Source organism: Pempheris klunzingeri, chromosome 4, assembly GCF_042242105.1.
Source record: "Pempheris klunzingeri isolate RE-2024b chromosome 4, fPemKlu1.hap1, whole genome shotgun sequence".
In the NCBI taxonomy this organism is placed as follows: domain Eukaryota; kingdom Metazoa; phylum Chordata; class Actinopteri; order Acropomatiformes; family Pempheridae; genus Pempheris; species Pempheris klunzingeri.
Genome location: NC_092015.1, coordinates 5,784,819 through 5,806,369, shown reverse-complemented (window position 1 = coordinate 5,806,369; position 21,551 = coordinate 5,784,819). Strand labels below are relative to the sequence as shown.

The 21,551-nt window shown below is 41.4% G+C and overlaps 1 protein-coding gene across 1 annotated transcript in view; it reads left to right on the top strand.

Annotated features, from left to right (window-relative positions):
* The window catches only part of tenm4 (teneurin transmembrane protein 4), a 111,593-nt gene extending 94,836 nt beyond the window's left edge, over positions 1-16,757 (top strand). Inside the window, exons 25-29 of the mRNA XM_070828739.1 lie at positions 2,703-2,938; positions 6,783-7,079; positions 8,089-9,703; positions 11,907-12,049; positions 15,999-16,757. Of these exons, the coding sequence (XP_070684840.1) occupies positions 2,703-2,938; positions 6,783-7,079; positions 8,089-9,703; positions 11,907-12,049; positions 15,999-16,757 (3,050 nt within the window). The remainder of the gene's footprint in view (positions 1-2,702; positions 2,939-6,782; positions 7,080-8,088; positions 9,704-11,906; positions 12,050-15,998) is intronic.
* Positions 16,758-21,551: the final 4,794 nt, after the last annotated feature.

Below are 21,551 nucleotides of genomic sequence, written 5' to 3'. Positions count from 1 at the left end.
GATTGTGATCAGGTACTCTAGATTCTAGATAAAGATGAATCTTAACATGCTGTAGTTTGCAAACTTTTATTTCTGTTTGTTTAGATGTATAACTTGTAGTAGGGATTCTCAAATATTTAAATGACATTGAAAGTTAAACAAGACCAGAGTTACTACGTCATCACGGTGAAGGGGTTTTGGTGTGCTTCTCAAACTCGTGTCAGGTGAGGGACTAGACAAAAGGAGTGTGGACTGTCGCTTTGAGATCGACCCTCTTCGAGCAAAGGGACTCATGGGGTCAGAGCTTGTAGGCAAACATCTCCTGGCGATGCCTGGTTGTGTTCAGCCTGAAGGAGTAATGTGGGCTGTTGCATTGTGGACTGACCAACAGACCAACGGGGACTACTCAGAAAGTAGTTCCAGTTTTGATTTGAGAAGAACCAGGACATCGATCCGGACAGATACAAAGCTATTGAATTTTTCAAATTTTCAGCAGCACAAACAAAATTTCATTCACCTTTATCTCACTGTACTGAGGTAGAGAGAGATGTTTTATATACAGATGTCTTAAAACCTGAGCCAATAAAAGGCTTTTTTAGAAAATTATCTTGATTTTATTAATCACAGAGCTGACTCATAGTACTATTTGTTGCCCCTTTTTGTTTTAATTAAATGTGTAGTGTAACTCCTTTTTACCAAAATGGAAACGTACATTGACTGTCTATCATAAAAAATGATTTATAAAGGACTATGCTGGTGGTATACAAGATCCTCCAGGTTTAGGAAATTTAGTAAGAGAGATGCAGCCAGAGGGCGAACTGATGTTGTGGATAAGTCCACCCAATTTGTCTTACACAGACATTCTGATATGCTGTTTTGTACATGACAGATTGCTTCATTGACTACCTGTTGATAGCTTTGAACTTTCTTTCTGCCCCACCCACACCCTGTTCCCTTCAAACATTTGATTTACGTTTAAATGTGTCCTCTAACCTCTGGCCCTACTGACTCACTGCAAAGCTGTGTCTGAAACAGAAGATGACAATCTCTGGTTTCTCACTGTTGCTCAATGGACTGGTCACCTCTGTGCTGTGACCTTGTCATAGACATCTGCTTGTGAGTAGAGAGGCGCCAGGAACTCTGCTGTTAATTAATTCACTATTGTCTGCTTTGTAAGCTTGCAACTGGGTGATCACATAACACATGAATGCACCGCCCTCAAGATTCCTTTCTGGTCATCTGCTTGTGTGCTTGTCCTCCTCTGCGCGAGCGTCAACACACTTGTGAAGCTGCAAACTTTAAGATTCAAGGAAGCTTTATTGTAAAAGTCTTCAAAATTGTAGGTGCAACTCCAATAACCATCATATCAAGATGTGAAATATATCAAAATAGAAATAGTGATGAAACTAGAGATTCAAGTGTAAAATAATGCAAATCATTTAAGTATACTGCACTTCCCTTTGTTTAACTTACTCAATAGGACCCAAAATATATTATGACTGAGTAAAACAAGAAATTATAATTAACTGTTACTGTAATTATTATTAAACCGTATTAACTAACTAGGCTCATTGTTTTTTTATTCTTCAACAGAAACATCCTTATTTGCTTGATCGCGGTGCTGTTCTATTGTATGTTTCATTTTCAGCAGACTACAGCCCCCTTAAATGTCAATGCGAGGCAGATGTCTTCCCTGCTGAACTGTATGCATGCATTAGCGTTAACTCCCAAATTCAGCAGTATTTCTCGCTTTATCTGGTCTCGGGGGGCCTCCTTTTGGTAAGGTCTGCCCCAGAGGCCTTTGGTCAACCCCTGAAGTGTCTGTATGATGGAGAGAGGTAAGGGCCAGTGCAGGGTCAGCCCTGCCTCCTCTGCCCATTTCTCTTGTCTCAGCAGCACAACACATCCTGCCGCGCTCAGTACAAGAGAAAAAGACAAAGAACTCCATCCTCTCACGTGGTGTTTACTGTTGTTCCCTCTGCATAGTAGAGAAATCGTCACAGCTACTTTAACATGACATGTTAACATTAGGAAATTGCAGTGTATGTTTTGATTTTTTTTTTTTTTTTTAATAGATTTTTTTTTTTTTTTGCTTAAATGAAGTCATCTAATTAGTGTTTGACAAGCAATTCATTTTCCACTGTTGTTAATGAGAATAATATTCATCCTGGTCTCTGGTGTCAGTCTACTACAGGAGGTAAGAAGGAGGCATTCTCTGATAAATGTACATGAGATGCTCAGTGGAAACATTAGTCACTGGTCTGGAGCTGGAACACAGGCTGTCGTCACCTAGGGACAGTAACAGACAGGCTCAGATTTATCCCTTGTGAATTTGTGTGTGTGTGTGTGTGTGTGTGTGTGTGTGTGTGTTCACCATGCCTTCTCTGTGGCCACAGGCAAGCTAGCAGCTTTGATAGTTTTCATTCCCCCATATCCTCCAGGCTGCTGCTACAGCTGTAAAACTTTACTTTACTGGCGCTGTGAAACCTCTCACTATTGATCTTTGTTGTCACAGACCCAACATTATCGCAGGGGTTCAGTTAAATACTGCTGCTAAAGGCTTTCTTTTTGCTGAGCAGCCATTTTAGATCATTATGTTTGTGTCTGACTGAGACGAATATTAGATTTACTCCTCTTACATCAGCTACAAGAAGCTCTGATTGTTTCTCTTCTTCTAATCCTAATCATAATCGTTTTCCCCTGTGCCCCCTCCACATCCTCAGATCAAGTTCGGAACAGCTATTTCATTGGTCTGGATGGCTCGCTGCGGCTAGTGTTGGCCAATGGTATGGAGGTGTCCCTGTACACTGAGCCCCATGTGCTGGCCGGCACAGTCAACCCCACAGTCAGCAAGAGGAATGTGACCCTGGCCATCGACAATGGTCTTAATCTGGTGGAGTGGAGGCAGCGGAAGGAGCAGGCTCGTGGCCAGGTCACTGTGTATGGACGCAGATTAAGGGTAAGCATGCCGCATAGCTAAAGGTGACTCGAGCTTATACACACTTAAAATGGGCCACAAGGTGACTGTTAAAAGATGGATGGCAGTGAGGAAAAATTCTATCTCACTCAAATGACATTGAATTTTAGCTATCCCCTTTATGTGGCTGCACAATTTAGCCTTGACTGACAGACCTCTTCATTCCTCACTGTGAGTCTGAGGTGTAGGATAGCTCTGCTCACTATTAAGGCATCATTCAGGTCAGTGTTAAAATTTTGGCAAAGCAGAGTTTATAATACAGGGTCGTCTGGGAAAGAAAATCTGACCCAGCTCAACCAATTTCAAAATGCAACGCAGTGTCATCCGGTAGCTCACTGTGCTGGCCAAGCACATACATGCACACGTTCCTTCTAGAATACCTAGTAACATGAACATGACCTAAGTTGACCAAAAGCAAACAAAAGTGTGGTGGAGACTTTTTCTTTTTTCTTTTGGTGTTTTGATAAGAAAAGTCTTTAAAAATATTTTCAGATAAAATCAAAATTCAAAGACGTGTGACTGGGTAAAGACAAGACACTTACACACAAAACATCAACAGGTTCCTTTTCATAATAAGATAAACGACCAATGTTTGACCATAAAGAATCTAAAATGGCTGACTGGAAATTACTGTAAGCACAGGGAGCACCTATTCTCATTAATTGGCTTGTATTGTTTCTCTTGGCTTAGTAAGGCAAATAACAACTTTGGTTAAGTTGTCTTCCACATTCTCTGGAAGGCGACACAGCTAATGGGGAGGTGCCACTTTGTCTGTCATTGGCTGTTCATTTAATGGCCCTGTCGGCCCTTTGGAAGTGAAAGCTTCTAATGTATGTTACAGACAATGGCCCCAGGGGTGAGATAGGAAATGGGAGCAGCCTAATGGCAAGAACAGAGGGGATGAACAGAGCTGGAATCATTGAGCGACCTTGAGTGGCATGTCAAGTGACATTATGTGGGTGGCTGAATGAGTGTGGCAGTGCATTGGGGGGTGGGTGGGGTCTCGAATACAGAGCAGATGGACGCATGAGAAACGGAGCAAGAGATGCAAGCGTGTGGCTCTGACTTCACATGTTTTTCTTGTGATCAGAAGGAGCAAAGATGACAAAAAAGCCATCTGGGTTGTTGCTGTTTGTGTTCCAGTTTGCTTCTCTGTCTGTATTTCTTACACTGTGGAACCACGCCTGCATGTGTTTGCTGTGTTGTGCTTTACGTGTCCTAAGGCTAAACAGGTCACTGATAGTCCTGGGTTTACCCCTTCCACAGTGACACGTGCCACTCGGGCTCGCCCCGCCCAGCCACCCACATGATTTGCTTTTTACCATCGAAGCAAACCCTCCTGTTACATCAATTTGAAATTGTACAGTAATGAGAGAACCCTTGTGGTTGCCACTCTGCCATAGCAAGGGTCTTCAACACTTCAGTGTGGAATTACAAACAGAGACAGGAGCATTTTAGTATAATTTATTTATTTGTTTTATTAATTTATTTGACAGAGACGATGCATGTAGGAAATGTTACATTTAAAAATTGAAACCGATGCAGTGTATGCAGGATTTCTAGCTGTGGTGAAGTTGCAGTCCTTGTCCCTTGTTAGGCTTTTCAAGGATAAAAAATATAAAATAATACAGGCATAGGGGCAGACAATGGAATGAACATAGATAAACAACCACTACAAACAGTAATTGAAACAACAATGATCAAAACCAACAATTAAGAACATTGACAGTGTAAATGACGATTAAGGACAACAAAAGGGAATGAAAATACGTAAACTATATATATCCACGTATTTTTATGTTCACAGACTTGCTCCTGTTAAAGCCATGCTTCATTATAGTATCTCATAATGTAGGGCTGTGTGTTCAGAGGAGATACGAGTTGGAAACAAATAAGAAAATTTGACAAAGAAAAGTTGTTTTCTTTGATTGCAGTGTGAGGATAAGCAGTGCAGAAAACAGAGTAACTGTTGAATTAAGCATGAGAAGTGATGAAAGGCATTTTCACTTGTTCAGTGACAGATTGGGATTGTCATTTGACACAAGAGCTATTAATACTGATTGAGAGATTAGATGTTGCTCTATTGTTTTATGTTAACTGTTAAAAATGTAACATTGCAGGTCCACTGTATTGCCATAGTCTTTCCTCTGTTTCTACACATCTACTTTCTTTCAGAATTTCCTTTTAGGGGCAATGTCCAATTTAAAATAATTCCTCTTGAGTGGGTTTCCATTCTCATGGGATCGTGGGATCTCTGCTGTAAGAGGTTTTTTACACTCTGCTGAGTCTTTGGTGAACCAGATCCTGGCATGAGGAACTTTCTCTCTTATACCTTATATTCTGCTGGAAGCAATCTCAATACAATCTTTCTGGACAGACAGCAGGTCTCTGCTGCCAATGAAAGAGTCTGAACCACTGCACCCAGTGTTTTAGGAAGGACTACAGTTCTGTGATATCCAGTTACTTATCTTTAAGAATATAGGTAGTTTAACAACTCAATCTCAGTGCTGTAGTATTTTTCTCTTTTACCAGTGTGTTTTGACACCAGAAGAAAGTTACAGAGAAGATAACTAATGTGACTCCCCCCTGTTCTTACTTCTAGATCCACAGATCTAGATTACACCCCCCCCCCCCCCCCCATCAGACTAGGGTCTCAAATTGCTTGTGCCACTCTAAACCTTCATGGAAACGTGCTCCAAATGAATCTGCTGCTTTTAGCGTAAAGTAATCCTCTCAATTAGGTATCTATCAATGGCATTAATTGCCTCCGGTGTAATTCACCCTTCACAGATGAGAGACTTAAGCATGCTTTTCTCAGTGTAAGACTGAAAAAGTGAGGCCTCTCAAGATCCACCCCTGCGACCTGCTCTATAGCATATAGTGTCTGGAAAGAGGCCAGAAGCAGCTTTCTGAGCTAAGATGTTTTTAAGCCCTGCCAAGCAAGCCAAACAGTAGCACATCTTAAGAGAAACTATCTAGATTAATAAGTGAAAAACAGGATAAATAATATAGAATCAGCTGGTTCTAAAAGGAGTGGTTTGTATGGAGATTTGCTCTGACCTGTAACCTAAGACCCTTTTCGGTACTTGATTTAATTTGTTTTCCCTTTATAGCTTCTGCTGCTGATGGATAAATGTAGTGTTTTGGCTATTGGTTGGTCTTTTTGCCTGCAGTACGGGAGCTGCCTCCTCCATAAAGCCTGGCAGCGGGTTCGACTCTCTGTTGACCTGAACATGGCCTCAAGGATTACGCTCCTCAGAGCAGTGGCTCTCTGCTCTGATCACAGTGAAGCCAAGGGTCACTGTGTGCAGCCTCGTGCATTCAAAAGAGGCAAAAAGTCTGAAGTGTCATTTAAACAATGTTCTGAGTCATGCAGGAGAATAATTGATTTTTTTCTCCTCTTTTCCAATTTACGGAAATGGCTAAATAAAACGAGAGTCATCTGCGCCTGGTAATTCTTTTCAGTAAGCAGTGAAAATGAATTTAATGATCAATGTGGCTCTAATGTTTCTTGCATGAATAGGCATACTCCCACTAAGACTCAGCTGAATTTTTACACAAACAAAGAAATATGGTAATTCTTATAATTTCATCACTTCAATAGCTCCTGCAGTTCTGAGATATAGCTCCTCTGTTGTAATTAAAAGCTGTGAAAAGAAGAATATAAAATAATCACTTTGTGATTAAAGCTTGCCTTATAAGGTTCCACCTCAGAGGAGCAGTGCACCAGTTCCCCTCAATCATTTCCAACTTAAAAACATATTTATTCCCTCTTGGTGGATATTCTGTGGTAAATGTTTCTAACTCCCCGCTTCTTCTCCTATAGGTTCATAACAGGAACTTGCTGTCATTGGACTTTGATCGAATCACCAGGACTGAAAAGGTCTATGATGACCACAGGAAGTTTACGTTGCGGATCCACTACGACCATGCTGGACGGCCCACTCTGTGGGCACCAAGCAGTCGTCTGAATGGAGTCAATGTCACCTATTCCCCTGGAGGGCATGTGGCAGGTATCCAAAGAGGTACCATGTCCGTACGCATGGAGTATGACCAGAATGGCAGAATCACCTCCCAGATATTCGCTGATGGTAAATCGTGGAGCTACACTTACCTTGAGAAGGTACGAATAGTTGGTGTTGTAATAATGATTAAATGGTTTAAAGATAAGAATTTTATTTAAGATGGTAGCAACATGTTGTACAGATAACTTTTGGAGGTCTATTTGTGTAAGAAACTTGACAGGAGATTTTAGACTGAAGTTAAAAGTTAACTTGTAATACTGCAGCAGTGTTTGTGCTGCTTTATCAGGCTCCAGCACAGATATCAGTAGAAATGTAATTAAAACCTGTCTGGTGCACCGCAGACGTTATACTTTAGTCTGGCAGCAAGGCCAACCTGAAATAGCAATGATGAGAAGAACAGAGTGAAATGTCACTTTCCACTCACTAATTGAAGGCATGATTGTTGAGAAGGTGAAGAACTGTGATTCTCTAGCTGTAATATGAAAATGGCAGCCAGTCACCTTGTTAATTGTCTACAGTCAATTTTTCAGCAACCTCTAAGTGAGATGCATACTATCTGTTATGACAGCTGTAGAACTGATTTAAACACATCATTTATAGGATCACAAAGGGTGTGAATGGGAATTTTCGATTTGACAAGTTGTGAAAACTCCATACTGTTTGGATTAGAAGATCCCACAAATAAGAAACAAGATGCAGCCTGTTTGTGAAATCATCTTTTAAGGAAATCTTTATGTCAGAGGAACATCAACAACTCCACTTTCAGTATAGAAATTAGATTTGGTCTGAATCTGACTTGCATGAATAATATGTTATTTTTTTGACAGTTTGCTTGTCTGTTTGTGTGCCTCGTACATTCCCAACCTACACTGTGACAGTATGTAGTATGTTTTGTGTTAAAAAATGTTAAAAAATAACTGTTTTGTTTTGTTTATTCTATGACATTGATATATATTATATATATGTGTGTGTGTGTGTATATATATATATATATATATATATATATATAATCGTTATGTATCTGTAAATACAGGTACTAGACATAAAGTAATGGCTATTTTTAAAATAATTTTCTGTTCTATTATTTTATTTCTATTCTCTTTACAGTCCATGGTACTGCTGCTGTACAGCCAGAGGCAGTATATCTTTGAATTTGACAAAAATGACCGACTATCCTCTGTGACCATGCCCAACGTGGCACGGCAGACCCTAGAGACCTCCCGCTCCATTGGCTACTACAGAAACACCTACCGGCCCCCTGAAGGTAACGCTTCAGTGCTCCAGGACTACAGTGAGGACGGGCAGTTGCTGCAGACAACCTACCTGGGCACTGGCCGCAGGGTCATCTACAAATATGGCAAGCTTGCCAAGCTGCTGGAGATTCTCTATGACACCACACGCATTGGTTTCTCCTACGACGAGGTGGCAGGCATGCTGAAGACGGTCAACCTGCAGAGTGAAGGCTTTACCTGCACCATCCGCTACCGTCAGATCGGCCCACTGATCGACAGACAGATTTTCAGATTCAGTGAAGAGGGCATGGTCAACGCCAGATTTGACTATGTGTATGACAACAGTTTCCGAGTCACCAGCATGCAGGCTGTCATCAATGAAACACCGCTGCCAATCGACTTGTATCGCTATGACGACGTGTCCGGCAAAACAGAGCAGTTTGGCAAATTTGGAGTGATCTATTATGACATAAATCAAATTATCACCACAGCAGTGATGACCCACACCAAACACTTTGATGCTTATGGCAGAGTGAAGGAGGTCCAATATGAGATCTTTCGGTCACTCATGTACTGGATGATGGTGCAATATGACAACATGGGGCGAGTGGTGGCCAAGGAGCTAAAGGTTGGACCTTATGCCAACACCACACGCTATACATATGAATATGACGCAGATGGTCAACTCCAGGTGGTCTCCATCAACGACAAGCCTCTGTGGAGGTACAGCTACGACCTAAACGGCAACTTGCACCTCCTCAGCCCTGGTAACAGCGCACGCCTCACACCACTACGATATGATATCAGAGACCGCATCACTCGCTTGGGAGATGTCCAGTACAGAATGGATGAGGACGGTTTCCTGAAGCAGCGAGGGAACGATTACTTCGATTACAACTCAGCTGGCCTGCTGGTTAAGGTGTACAACAAAGTGAGCGGTTGGAGCATCAACTATCGTTATGATGGCCTGGGCAGGAGGGTGTCCAGCAGAAGCACCATGGGCCACCACCTGCAGTTCTTCTACGCTGACTTATCCAGTCCCACTCGGGTCACCCATATGTACAATCACTCCAGCTCTGAGATTACTTCACTGTACTATGACCTACAGGGACACCTGTTTGCCATGGAGCTAAGCAGCGGGGATGAGTTTTATGTGGCCTGTGATAACATAGGCACCCCTCTGGCTGTGTTTAGTGGCTCAGGCCTCATGATCAAGCAGGTCCTTCATACAGCGTTTGGAGAGGTTTACCTTGACACCAACCCCAGCTTCCAGCTCATAATCGGCTACCAAGGAGGCCTGTATGAGCCTCTCAGTAGACTCGTCCACATGGGCAGACGGGATTACGATGTCCTTGCTGGCCGCTGGACAACACCTAATCATGACATCTGGAAACGTCTCAACAGCAACCACATTGTGCCATTCAACTTGTATATGTTCAAGAATAACAATCCTCTCAGCAACAATCAGGAGATAAAGTGCTACATGACAGGTAAGTTCTCTTATCAGACCCATGTTTGATGATGAGATGAGAGAATTTCTTTTATTCATTTAAAATAAAAATCTACAAAAATAAATCCACCTAACCTTTCTATGCAGGGAACAGGGAGTTTAGTTTAACAGTTTAGTTAAGTATCTAACGTCCATCGCAAATTGTCAAACCACAGCTGCTGCCATCCCCTGCCAAAGAGCAACCTGCAAACTTGTCACGGACACATTTCAAGCCATTGGACAGCATGCATTCGATAATCAAAAGCAAAATTTTGCATAAAGTATTACGCTAACTGAAATGAAAGTATGTAGGAAGCATTAAATAATTAAAACAAAAAAAAATGAGTACTTGAACTGTTTACAGGTAAGTAACTGTTTATAAATAGCAGCAGACAGATGTTAGGTGAGTCCCACCGGGGCAATCAATGAAGCATGTAGGGTTTTTTATGGTGCTAAAATTAGGGGTATTAAGGAGGGTCTCACATCTTAAATCTCCTTCCTTTGTGAAATGGCTGTTGCTTGCAGTTGAGCAAACAATACTCATTTCAGGGTTTTTCTGTCAAATTGTGTGTGTGTGTTTTTATTCTTAACAACAAGCCACAAATGGAAGAATAGACCCTGCCAAAATTAAATTGAAAAGCAGTGTGCTAGAGAGGCTTTTAAGAGCTTCCTCACTGGGACACTGAGGTTGTTTTCCTGCTCTGGCGTGCATGTGTGCGTGCGTGTGTGTGTTTGCATACGTACGTACCTATGCGCTTGTGCGTGTGTCCAGTGGCCGTTGTTCTGAAAGTGCTCAAAGGGAACAATGCTGCACAGCAAAGCCCCCTCTGTTGTTGAACATTCAGGTCTTTTCCCAGAAATATCACATCATTTTCTGTAGCTTTGTGGTAGGGAGGAGGTAAATGGCAGTGAAAGCACCCCAGTGGAGAAGGATAGCACAATGGATCCATAGAAACCTTAGCCAGGGCCAGTTGTATCAACCTCTTTGGCTGGAAGGAAAACAACATTGTTAACGATACTCTATGAATACTCTGCGGTTAAATCACAGTTTTAGCCAGATCGCATTCATAACTGGGAGATTTCATTCTCTGTGTTCATTCTGCATTAGATTCACTCAATAATGCATAATGTTGTCTATCAAATAATCAGTTTTAACTTTTATCCTTTACTCATTTACCTGTAGACAGTATGGAGAGGAAAAATAGTCACTTCTTGTTCAGGTGGAGTCTTCTACTTCTTTCTGTTCAACAAAGTGATTTAGCCGCCTGCCTAACAGAAAGGCGTTCAGCTTCACTGTCCACCATTAGGGGCTGACTGGCATTTGAATGCTAAGCAGACTGTTAGATATACTATAGTGGGTCTGCCTCAATTGTGATTGATGGCGCTGACATTTCCATTCATTCCACTAAATTATCAGGGTCCTTTCATTGTCCTCAAACAAATTCTTATTTAAAAAAGCTTTGTCAGGTGCCACAATGTGGCAGTGCCAATCTGTGACAAACTTGCCCCCCAAGTGTCACAGCAATGATTTTGCTGTCCATAACAAACACATTGAAAGGGGCAGGAAACAAATGGCCAGGATTGAACAGGCATTGCTTCCAGTCATGTCTGTAGCCCTCTCTGTGATATTCAGAATTAATGACAACTTATCGCAGAGGATGGCAGCAGCACCTATAACCACAGTGCTGGTGGCAGTGCTATTAGACCAACCACATTATCATATTTGCATGGATTTGAAACCCAGACACGTCACTTTCCCCTTTTTCAGCGTCTCATTAGAAAAAAAAAATATTGCAGAAGAACCCGCTGAGTCTTCAAAATATCTCATGTTGAAGTCTCGGCTGCTTTGAAATGACGTGAAATTACAGTATATAATTATCAGCACAGCAGACACTCTCAGATGTCACTTGGCGTTTCTGGGACCCAGCTGTGTGTCATTAGTACGGCACCTGCAGGAGTGGACATGAATCATTGCCACCATCTTGAGTGTTTATTATAGCTTGTCCCCTCTTCACAAACAAATCAAGTGCTCAGACCGAGTGAGAAGTATTTCAAGGAGACAGCTACTTGACCGCAGAATGTCAACTGTTAAAATTGAACAAATCAATTCTTAGCGCTTAATTCTCTGGAGCCAGAAATCACTCTGTCTGTTGAGATAGCAGTATCTAAATCACTGTTTCAATGTTTTGATCCCTCCCCTGCAGATGTAAACAGCTGGTTGGTGACCTTTGGCTTCCAGCTGTACAACGTCATCCCTGGCTATCGCAAACCGAGCACAGAATCCATGGAGCCGTCCTATGAGTTAGTCCGCACCCAGATCAAGACACAGGAGTGGGACAGCACCAAGGTAAATCACTCACTCTCACCTATCCCACCTTTCACCTCACCACAGATCACCCTCCTCTACCGCTGCTCCCCCTCCCTTCCAACATCATGAGCTAATAGACATGCTCTGTGTAGCCAGACTCCCAGAAGAGCTGCCAGCTATCTGGCCAAAACACAGCCCAGTGAGCCAGGTCCCTGCCCCTAGTCCTCATCTTGGGGAATGGGGTCAGGCTAAATAGCTCTTGTAATTGTCCTGCCATTAGGGAAATTCACTCTCCATTCCCTCCACCACTGGCCATTGATTTTATCTCAGTCTTACACCGTTAGCCAAGGTCTGAGGAGTAGTAGACATGCTCTGATTCCCGCGTTTATCAGCCCTTTTAAGTTGCCTCCAACTTACCTGAATTATTGAAGAGGCCACTGTTGTCTCGGGTTTGGTTACAGCTAGACTAGTGAATGCCACCCATCAGGAGGCCAGACTAATGTTGAGTGACACTCTAGCTGCTACCTTAACACAGTGGGTATTGTTGCAATGAAACATTTGTTAAACTAAAAGCTACTGGGACGATGCAATGCAAGGTTATCCAAATCTGTGACCTCTGATCTGACCAACCCACCATAATAGGTTGGCACACCAACCGGGCATAATAAACAGAGAAAGCAGTTATAGTCAGAATATGCTGTAATAGTACCTACTACTGGAATATCAAGAATTTAAAGTATTTAGAATGAAAATTCAGAAACACATACATGTACCTTGTGTTTTCCATTTCATCTCCACAATCACTGTAGGTTTGACATTGCATATAAATAAAAAAATTATACAAAGGACATCTATGAAGTGTGAAACCATAACAGTAGGAATCCCGGTCATGTTCTCATCTGGTGTAAAACGCTTTGGGAGGGCCACTGTCAAACCCCCCCGGGACTGACTCATGCATGCTGCTCGTGCCTGACACTCTCACTGACAATATCCAAATTCACCCAAGGTACTTCTACAAAGGAGCTGCAACAGAGGAAATATCTAACTGAATGCAAAGACACTCTAGGTATTTCCATTTCAAATATTTGTGAGTAGATATGATTGAATAGTGTTTTAGATTAAAAGAATAAATGCCACACTCTTTTCAGACAGACAGTTGCAAATCTGACTAAATCCTCTTTCACACATAGTTCCCGTTAAATTACTGGCATAACTATTCAGACACAGCGAGTGATTTTCACCGTTCACACATGCAGCTACATTCAGGAATATTTCCATCTCGCACCTATTCACACATGCCATGGCAATGCCAGAATAGATTGGGACAAGGGAAGAGTCCAGCAGGTGGCAATACCACAAAGCTTATGGATGCCAACTACCATAGTGACCAAAAAAAGAAGAAGGGGCAAGGCCGGACATACATTTCTATGGTGGAAGACGTCTCTTGTTATTTTTAGGAACATTTTCAACAAACAAAATAACTTATATTGCTTGTTAGTAACTCAGAGTACACAATTTTATCAGCATTTTCAAATGGCAGAAAACAGTTTCAATAGGTATTGTTAGCCTTTTTTTTTTTTTTTTTATAATTTGAATTGCCAAGAATTTAAAGTTAAAGTCCTTAACCATCATTTTAGAGACAGTAACCCCAACACAGCAAGCCAAGATATTAGGTTGCTTACATTTTTTACTTCTGTTATGCTAAAATGAAATGAGTCATACATAAAGCTATGTTCATGTTTGCTTCACTCAGAAGCACTAAATAGAACTAGGTCCATTTCGGTAATAATATCATTGAAAGGTATTTTTTTCATGCATCAATCCAACCTTTCAAGTATGACTACCCATTATACTGTAATGTCTCTAAAAACCATGTAACTGAGGCTTTAAATAGCAATGTTAGCCTAGATAGAGGTATTATTCGTGTTTGTGAGGGAGCTTGTCCTTCAGCACACAGCACAGTATGTAAGAAAAGATTGAGATAATTAGTCTTTACCCCATGTACAAGACAATGCAATGATATTCTTATCTCGAATTCCTGCTTCAAAAGTGGTGCTCTGAGCTGGTAAATGCCAAGTTGATCCTCACTGCAGATGGCCAGACCAGCCTAATTAAATGTAGGGTTCTTTGAAGCATAAATATAGCTTTAAAACTACATGTGGTTTATCCTGTGCACTTGGCATTTTATTTCATTTTATACAGGAAAAAAGCATGCTTGCCTCTCTATCCCTTTTCATTTAAGTCCCTATTTCGCCATGCTGCTGAATCCGCACACAGATTGAAAAATGCAGTGAGGGGCCTGACAGATGAGGTCTGTGCTGCACGAGGCTTGATCTCTCATTGTGGATTGTGCTGGAGGCTGATTGCACCCCATGCTATGTGAATGATGCCTCTCTGGGAGCGTCCCGTGAGGCAGTTTCAGTAAAGTGGAGGACATTGCCCCCTTCCCCCCCCACCGCCTGTGGGACAGCTGACCGGGTCACACTGTTGGCACGGTAAACAAACATGGAGTGGCATGGTGTGAAGTGTCCCTTTAGGCCATTTCTCCCAAGGGGCCCAACAGCACAGCTGTCCCCTCCTCCTCTTCTGTTTCATCTTCATGCAAGATCTGATACGGTGTCACGTCAAAGAGTGGCCTGATATGCTGGTCACTGCGTCCTGCTCCACACTCCTCAGCCCCACCCAGTGTCCCAGCCTGTAGCCACCCTCTAACGGAGGCACAGCGAGACCGAATTAGAAACTGTCAGGAGAACTTTGGACATGTTTGGTTGACAAAAACTCCTCAGGATGCTCACGGCCCCTGATCTTGGGCGATGGCAAGAAGGCACAGTGTTGGAGACCCTTTTTGTTCCTGCCTAGACGAGTTCAGGCATCTGCCTCACTGTGTGTTGGCCAGCTTCCATTCCATATCACTCTCCTCATTTTAACATCTCGCTTTCATCCTGAGGAGTATCTCTTGTCAAGTAGTATTAGGACAAATGATTAATTTTGGCTGAAGGGTATCTATACAAAGCTCTTAAGGAAAAAAATATACACACACGAGTTACCAACCAATTCCTGTTTCATATTTGGCACAGCATGGCTGTCACAAGATAGTAATTTCACCCTTTTTCAAAATATCATGCCTGTCACAGATGATCAGAGAGATTTGCATTTGCTGACAAACACCTCTACCCCTACCTTGACTATGTGTGATACATTCACAGCTTCAAAGAATCATGGAATTGCTGTTTGCCATTGATAATGGATGCGAAGCAATTACATCATTATATGCGATGTTATAATTTTCATCAAATATAAATGAGGGATCAATGGGATATTTTCTATGCCACCTGTAAGCTGTTATTTTTACACCTTTCAATTTATTGTACAAATAAATTTGACGACACCATTGGTGTTCAAATTCGAGACCCCAGCAACAGAACTTCGGGAAATAATGTCCTGTAAAATTTGATGAACTTGTTCTTAAGGAATTCTGTTTTCTGCATTGGATGCTCCTAGATTTTAGTTTTTGTTGTGATCTTCTGCAGGTTTTACAGGTTATGTTAGACCCAGATCATTTTTAGTTGTTTTTTTTTTTTGTAGGTCTTGACTTCCATCACATTAATACATGAGCAATTTACAAAAGGTGTCAAATCATCCTCATTCAGTCACATGCGTTAACATAAAAAAGAATAGCTTATACTCTGTAGTCATACCATTGAATTTGAAATGTTTGAAGTGTTAATGAAGCAGTGTGAATGTCGGTTTTGAAAAATGGGAGCATCTGCTTAGTTCTCATGCATAGTAGGATAAAGATTACAAACGAAGGTGTGAGGAAATCAGAAGTTTTGAGGAATGTCTACAAACATTTGAGTCACAATTTTTACGTCCCCATTGATATCGTGTAAATCCATTTCATGCCCAGAGAACAAACAGAAGTGATATTTTACTGTCTATGCAGAGGCTGCGGGGGCTGTGACTTAACAGTATTGTCTTTGTTTTGCAGTCTTTGCTGGGTGTTCAGTGTGAAGTTCAGCGGCAGCTGAAGGCCTTTGTGAAGCTGGAGCGTTTTGGCCAGATCTACAGAGCCAAAAGTGCCGGATGTCCTCAGACAGAGGACGAGAAGATCTTTGCCTCTGTTGGCTCCATCTTTGGCAAGGGGGTGAAATTTGCTATCCGAGAGGGGCGCATCAGCACTGACATCATCAGCTTAGCCAATGAGGATGGGCGCCGCATGGCTGCAGTTCTGAACGAAGCGTTCTACCTTGAAAACCTCCACTTCACCATTGCTGGAATGGACACCCACTACTTTGTCAAACTGGGCTCAGTGGAGGGAGACCTGTCCCTCATCGGCATGACGGTGGGCCGTCGCACACTAGAGACCGGCGTCAATGTGACAGTGTCTCAGGTTAACACTGTTCTCAATGGCAGGACTAGGCGCATTACTGACATCCAGCTACAATATGGCGCGCTGTGTCTGAATACGCGTTATGGCAGCAGTGTGGACGAGGAGAAAGCTCGTGTGTTGGAGCTGGCTCGGCAGAGAGCTGTCGCCCAGGCTTGGGCCCGGGAACGCCAGAGACTGAGGGATGGAGAGGAGGGCTCGCGAACCTGGACTGAGGGAGAGAAGCAACAGCTCCTGGGCTCAGGGAAGGTGCAGGGCTATGATGGATACTACGTTGTTTCAGTTGACCAGTACCCTGAGCTGGCAGACAGTGTCAACAACATTCATTTCATGAGACAGAGCGAAATGGGCCGAAGGTGACATGAACACGAGGCTCTGGAGTGACAGACTCTGATGTAGGACATGGGACTTCTTGCCAAAGACAGTTGTGGACATGACCACTTTTTTTTTTTCTTTGACTGTGCTCAACTTGGTTTTTAATATACTGTTAAAGAAAAAAACATGGTTGCAATCAGTTGCACTGTATTAATAGAAGAGTGCCCTTCTGCCCTTTTGAAGATTCTTTAACAGTCTTTGCCCTCCAAGTGCGGCTGCTAGAGGATGAAAATTTGCGATGTCTGTGACTTATGTTGTGACTCCATTTCTTCGTTCCTTTTGGTGATTCTGTTCAAAGGAATCCAAGAGGAGTATTGGTAATGCATTATGTTCACTGGCTCACTCTGCTGCCAGACTTGCAGATTGTTATTCACAAGCTTGCTCCATTCTGCCTTTTCTGCGCCTCAGCCAAGGAGATTCCTTCTCTTTTAATCACTTCTTTTTTATACTTGAAACCCTCATAGCCCCAGTCATCCATAAATAATGAGAGAGATTTCTGTTGGCGGTACAGTCCTTCATCAAAACCCCAGCTGAACTTGTCAAGCACCTTCGTTTGTGTGATGTCTTGTAATTTTTTAAGAGGAGGATTGATACTCATCTGTGGTGTTAGCTTGGAAGGCTCCAGTGCACCCTGACTGTGCATGTTGATGGCCTTCTATATGAACTAAAAAATTTGCAAAACCGCTCAATCAAGCTTAAATTATATGGTAAAGCCAATAAAGGGGTATGAGGTCACATTTTGTGTGTATTTTATTTTTTAACTGGAGTTTTTTTTTTTCCAAGGACGAAAATGAAAACAAAGAATAAATTGTTCTGTGCTCCTTTTTATTTGACTGTGGTCAAACAACTCGATTATGACAATAGTGACGAGCCAGCCCTGTAAGAAAATACTGTGGAATTAATGTCTGTATTAAACAACAAAGGGTATTTTAAAGGAATGGTTTGAATTACATTTTAGTTTTGTTTTATAAATAGCTATATGAATTAACAGTATAACAAATGTGAATTAAAAAAATGTGAACTATTGTCCCTTTTATTGTTAATTGTTGTACTTGAACAATACTTAAGGGTGTTTCAACACATGGAATAAACTATGAAAGGTGGTTTAGTTAAATCAATTACTGTGTTTTTCATTAGACCGACTACATTTTACTTATCTCAATCGCATATGAAAGGCAGTGTTTGTTTATCAATGAGCTTAAGTCAGTATTCCTCACCACAATGTCCAATTAAATAAAGCTTTGGGTGAAAATATTTTTAAAAAGTGAGACTACAGAGTTGGTTGAAGAAAGCAATCTCATCAGTGATACATACTACATTAGCATATTGGCTCCTGAGATAGATAGGCTTTGCATTGTGTTGTGGGTGAGATGAAACATACAAATGGCCTTTGCCCTAAGGGCTGCCTGCAGGTTAGCATCAAAAGTGCTTTCATTCTCCAGAACAGGGCTTCACTTGGTCCCACGTCTGGCTGAAATGCATTAGACCTGCAGGTGTACTAGTTCCCGTTTACAGACTAAAGGTTGTCTATACAACCTTGGAAGTAACCCACGTGGACACATTCAAGCTCCCATATGTCCGCCGCCTCCTCAGTGGAGATTGCAAAGGACAATTTTGCTCATTCGAAAATGTCATTATGTGAAAACTCAAGAGGAGTCAAGACTATTTTGGAAATTGTGACATTGATTTGACTTCTGGTACTTTTTGAACTATGCCAAGCCCACTGCACACTCTTGACCTATAATTTTTCCATCAAAATATGAACTTGTTTGTGTGTGAAGGGGTGGTGGGAGCATGACTGAGTGTCTCAATCTGTACAAACGTTAAAGCAAACAGTACATGGTTTTTTTTTCTGTTGTTGGTTGATTCAGTGACGTTTTGTTTCCAAAAAATATGTATGTTCAACATTATATGAATGAAGGATATTTGCATTGTGGAATATTGCACTGAGAACTGTTGCGTCGTAAGACTGTATCTTTTTCTAAAGTTTTGGACTCATTTTGAGTTTTGGTTTGTTCTCAACACTGTGTTTTTAGCGCTTCTCTTTGACCATGTAAATATCAAGACATCAAAGTAAGCTGTAAATAAAATGCAAATGTAGATACCTCTTAGAGCTACATCAGTGACCCTGTGTAGTCTTAAGGTAGGAAAAAAAATAAAGGGAATATTTTGTGTTTATTTTTTGTGTTTTGTTATATATATATACTGTATAGTCTGTATTATACAGAAAAATAGTTTCTATTGCTGCATCTCAAACTGAGACATGAGATATATCATGAGATAGATTCTCTTTTGATATTTATGTTACGCTGTTTAGAAATTATAGCCATTTTTTGTTTGTTTGTTTCATCTGCATCTCTAGTATATTATACATACTTTAATTCCCACCCTACAACACACTTCATAAGGCTTTAATGAGGCTAATTTGATGCAATATGATAATGTAATATTGCACCATGTGCCATTATTTAGTTAAACACGCACTACCACCTGTTTGGACCTCAAATGTATTACATTTTCACATAAAGTGAACATGTGGCTGGATCACCAGCACATAAAATACAGACTATTAATAAAAACATCTCTACAGTGAATGTATTTCACTGACATGAGAAAAGCAAGCCTCAAGGGAAGCTGAGAAAAACCTGACAATTAATTAACCTGTCAAAGTTGAGGACCAATCCTTTGATGTTGCAAAAGCCACCAGCAGGCTGTGTTTTTAAACTTGATAACTTTGTTGAAACAAGTGGAGCTCAGGGGCTAATCCTGTTAGCAGGCGGGGTGGCTCGGGAGTTAGCTGCCAGTATGTGGTGGCAGCGAGGGAGCCTGGAACATTTACACTCACTGCAGGCAGAGCTGAGCGCGTGCCCAGAAGAAAGCGTGATGTCCTGTTTTACCTAAGCAGGCAGCACTCTTACTTGTTCTTCTAAATAAGCCATTCATATCTCTGTGTGATGGACAAAGGAAACTATCACACCCTAATGTTTGCTTTCGCTAGTTTGACTGCACAAGTTTTTTTTGGCAAAAATCTGTAGCTCTAGTCTTCCTTGAGACGGCCTGAGCCACAAGCCCCACATGAGTCCAGTAAAGAGGATTTTTTTTTTCGCAGGGAACAGAAAGTCCTGCTAGCTAGTCTGTGCAGAATGAATTCTGCTGCAGAGAGGCAAAACGTCCTTTAGCCTGGAGGATTGTCGTCTTTTGGTAGAATCATAATAACAATAAAAACAATAACTTCACCTCAGACAATGTTGCAGAGAGGAAGCTGCCATACTGCACTCTGATGATGAAAGAGGGAGTTTTATTTTTATATGTCACTGATTATTAGAATCAGGTCTAATTGAATATAAACATTTGTTATAACGTTTGATCTATTTTGGCAACAATGGAGCATTGACAACCATACATAACTCATAAAGCCAAATGTTTGCAAGATACAAATAAGGTGCCTAATTAATTTGAGCTAAATTACATGTTATTTGTGGAAAAATACTACGTCATAATGTATAATGCTGCAATATTTATTCCTTTCTTGCCTTGAGAACAAACTGCCCTGTGATGCGGATAGATTGCACATACCATGCCATGCTCCATCACTGAGTGGCTGAAAATACAAGGAGAGGGTGCAGAAAACAGTAGGATCCAGAAAGGGTAAAAGTAATGGAAAAATCACTGGTATTGATGAATGACCTTATTAAAACCTCACAATTTTACTGTTGTCACTTGTGCTGTGGGGTAGTGAAAATCTTTCAGATTGCACTTTTAATCGATTAAAGCAAAGTAATAGCTACAAATAACAAATTATTTTTTGATCTTAATGCATTTTATGTAACATACAAAGCATAATAATGGGTACAAAAAAGATCCTCAGATCACATAAATCAGAAAAAAAAATGTAAAAAATCCTTTTCAGCACTGTTTTAGTGTTGCTCTTGTGCTTGCTCTTGTTTTTTCCAGGCAGCTGATACCATATTCACTTAACACCTACCATTAGATTCAAATGTAAGTAACCCCTTTCAGATGTTTCTGTGAGAGGACGGAAAAACACTCTGCTTTTAGCCTGATTTCAACTACAACTACAACAGGCAATGGAAGGCCAAACTTTTCTTTAAAATACATGCATGGACTATTTCCCATTACCTGTGCTGAGTCTGATGCAAAGCGATATCTTCACATTGCTTTCACACTCCATCTGTTTCCTCTCACTGATAATGTGAACCCTCTGAGCCCAAGTGTTGGATAAACACAGGCAAAGGTATTTGCTGTTAAAATCAGCAAAAGGTTGAATCCTGCTGGGGCCCAGCCATCCATTCCCTCAATGAATCATGTGCATAGTCCGAAAATAACTGCCAAAATGAGACACTTGTTGCTTCTCGTTTTCCCCTTTCTGTCAATCTCAGGTACTGTAATTACATGAAAGTCAGCTGCATTTATTTTCCCGGAGATCAGCAATGTTGTTGACAAAATGCACCTGCACCCACTCTGTTTTGCAGCTTCCGAGAATTCCCGTCTGGCTACACTTGTTCAAGTTTTCCCAACAGCCGTAAAATAAGTGAGCGATATGATGGTCCGCATCTGTTGTGTAGCCTGATAACACCACATGCCTGAATGGATAGGACAGCCTCAGATTCTGTCTTTAATCATTCAGGTCCACATTCCCCTCTCTACCAGTTATGCAAATGGAAGACCAATCATAAAAGCTAATGGGGCAAGGAATGGTAAACCAACTGGCCATAGAGGCGTGAGGCTGAATTTTCCTCAAGGTTTAGGTCTCATTTGGAT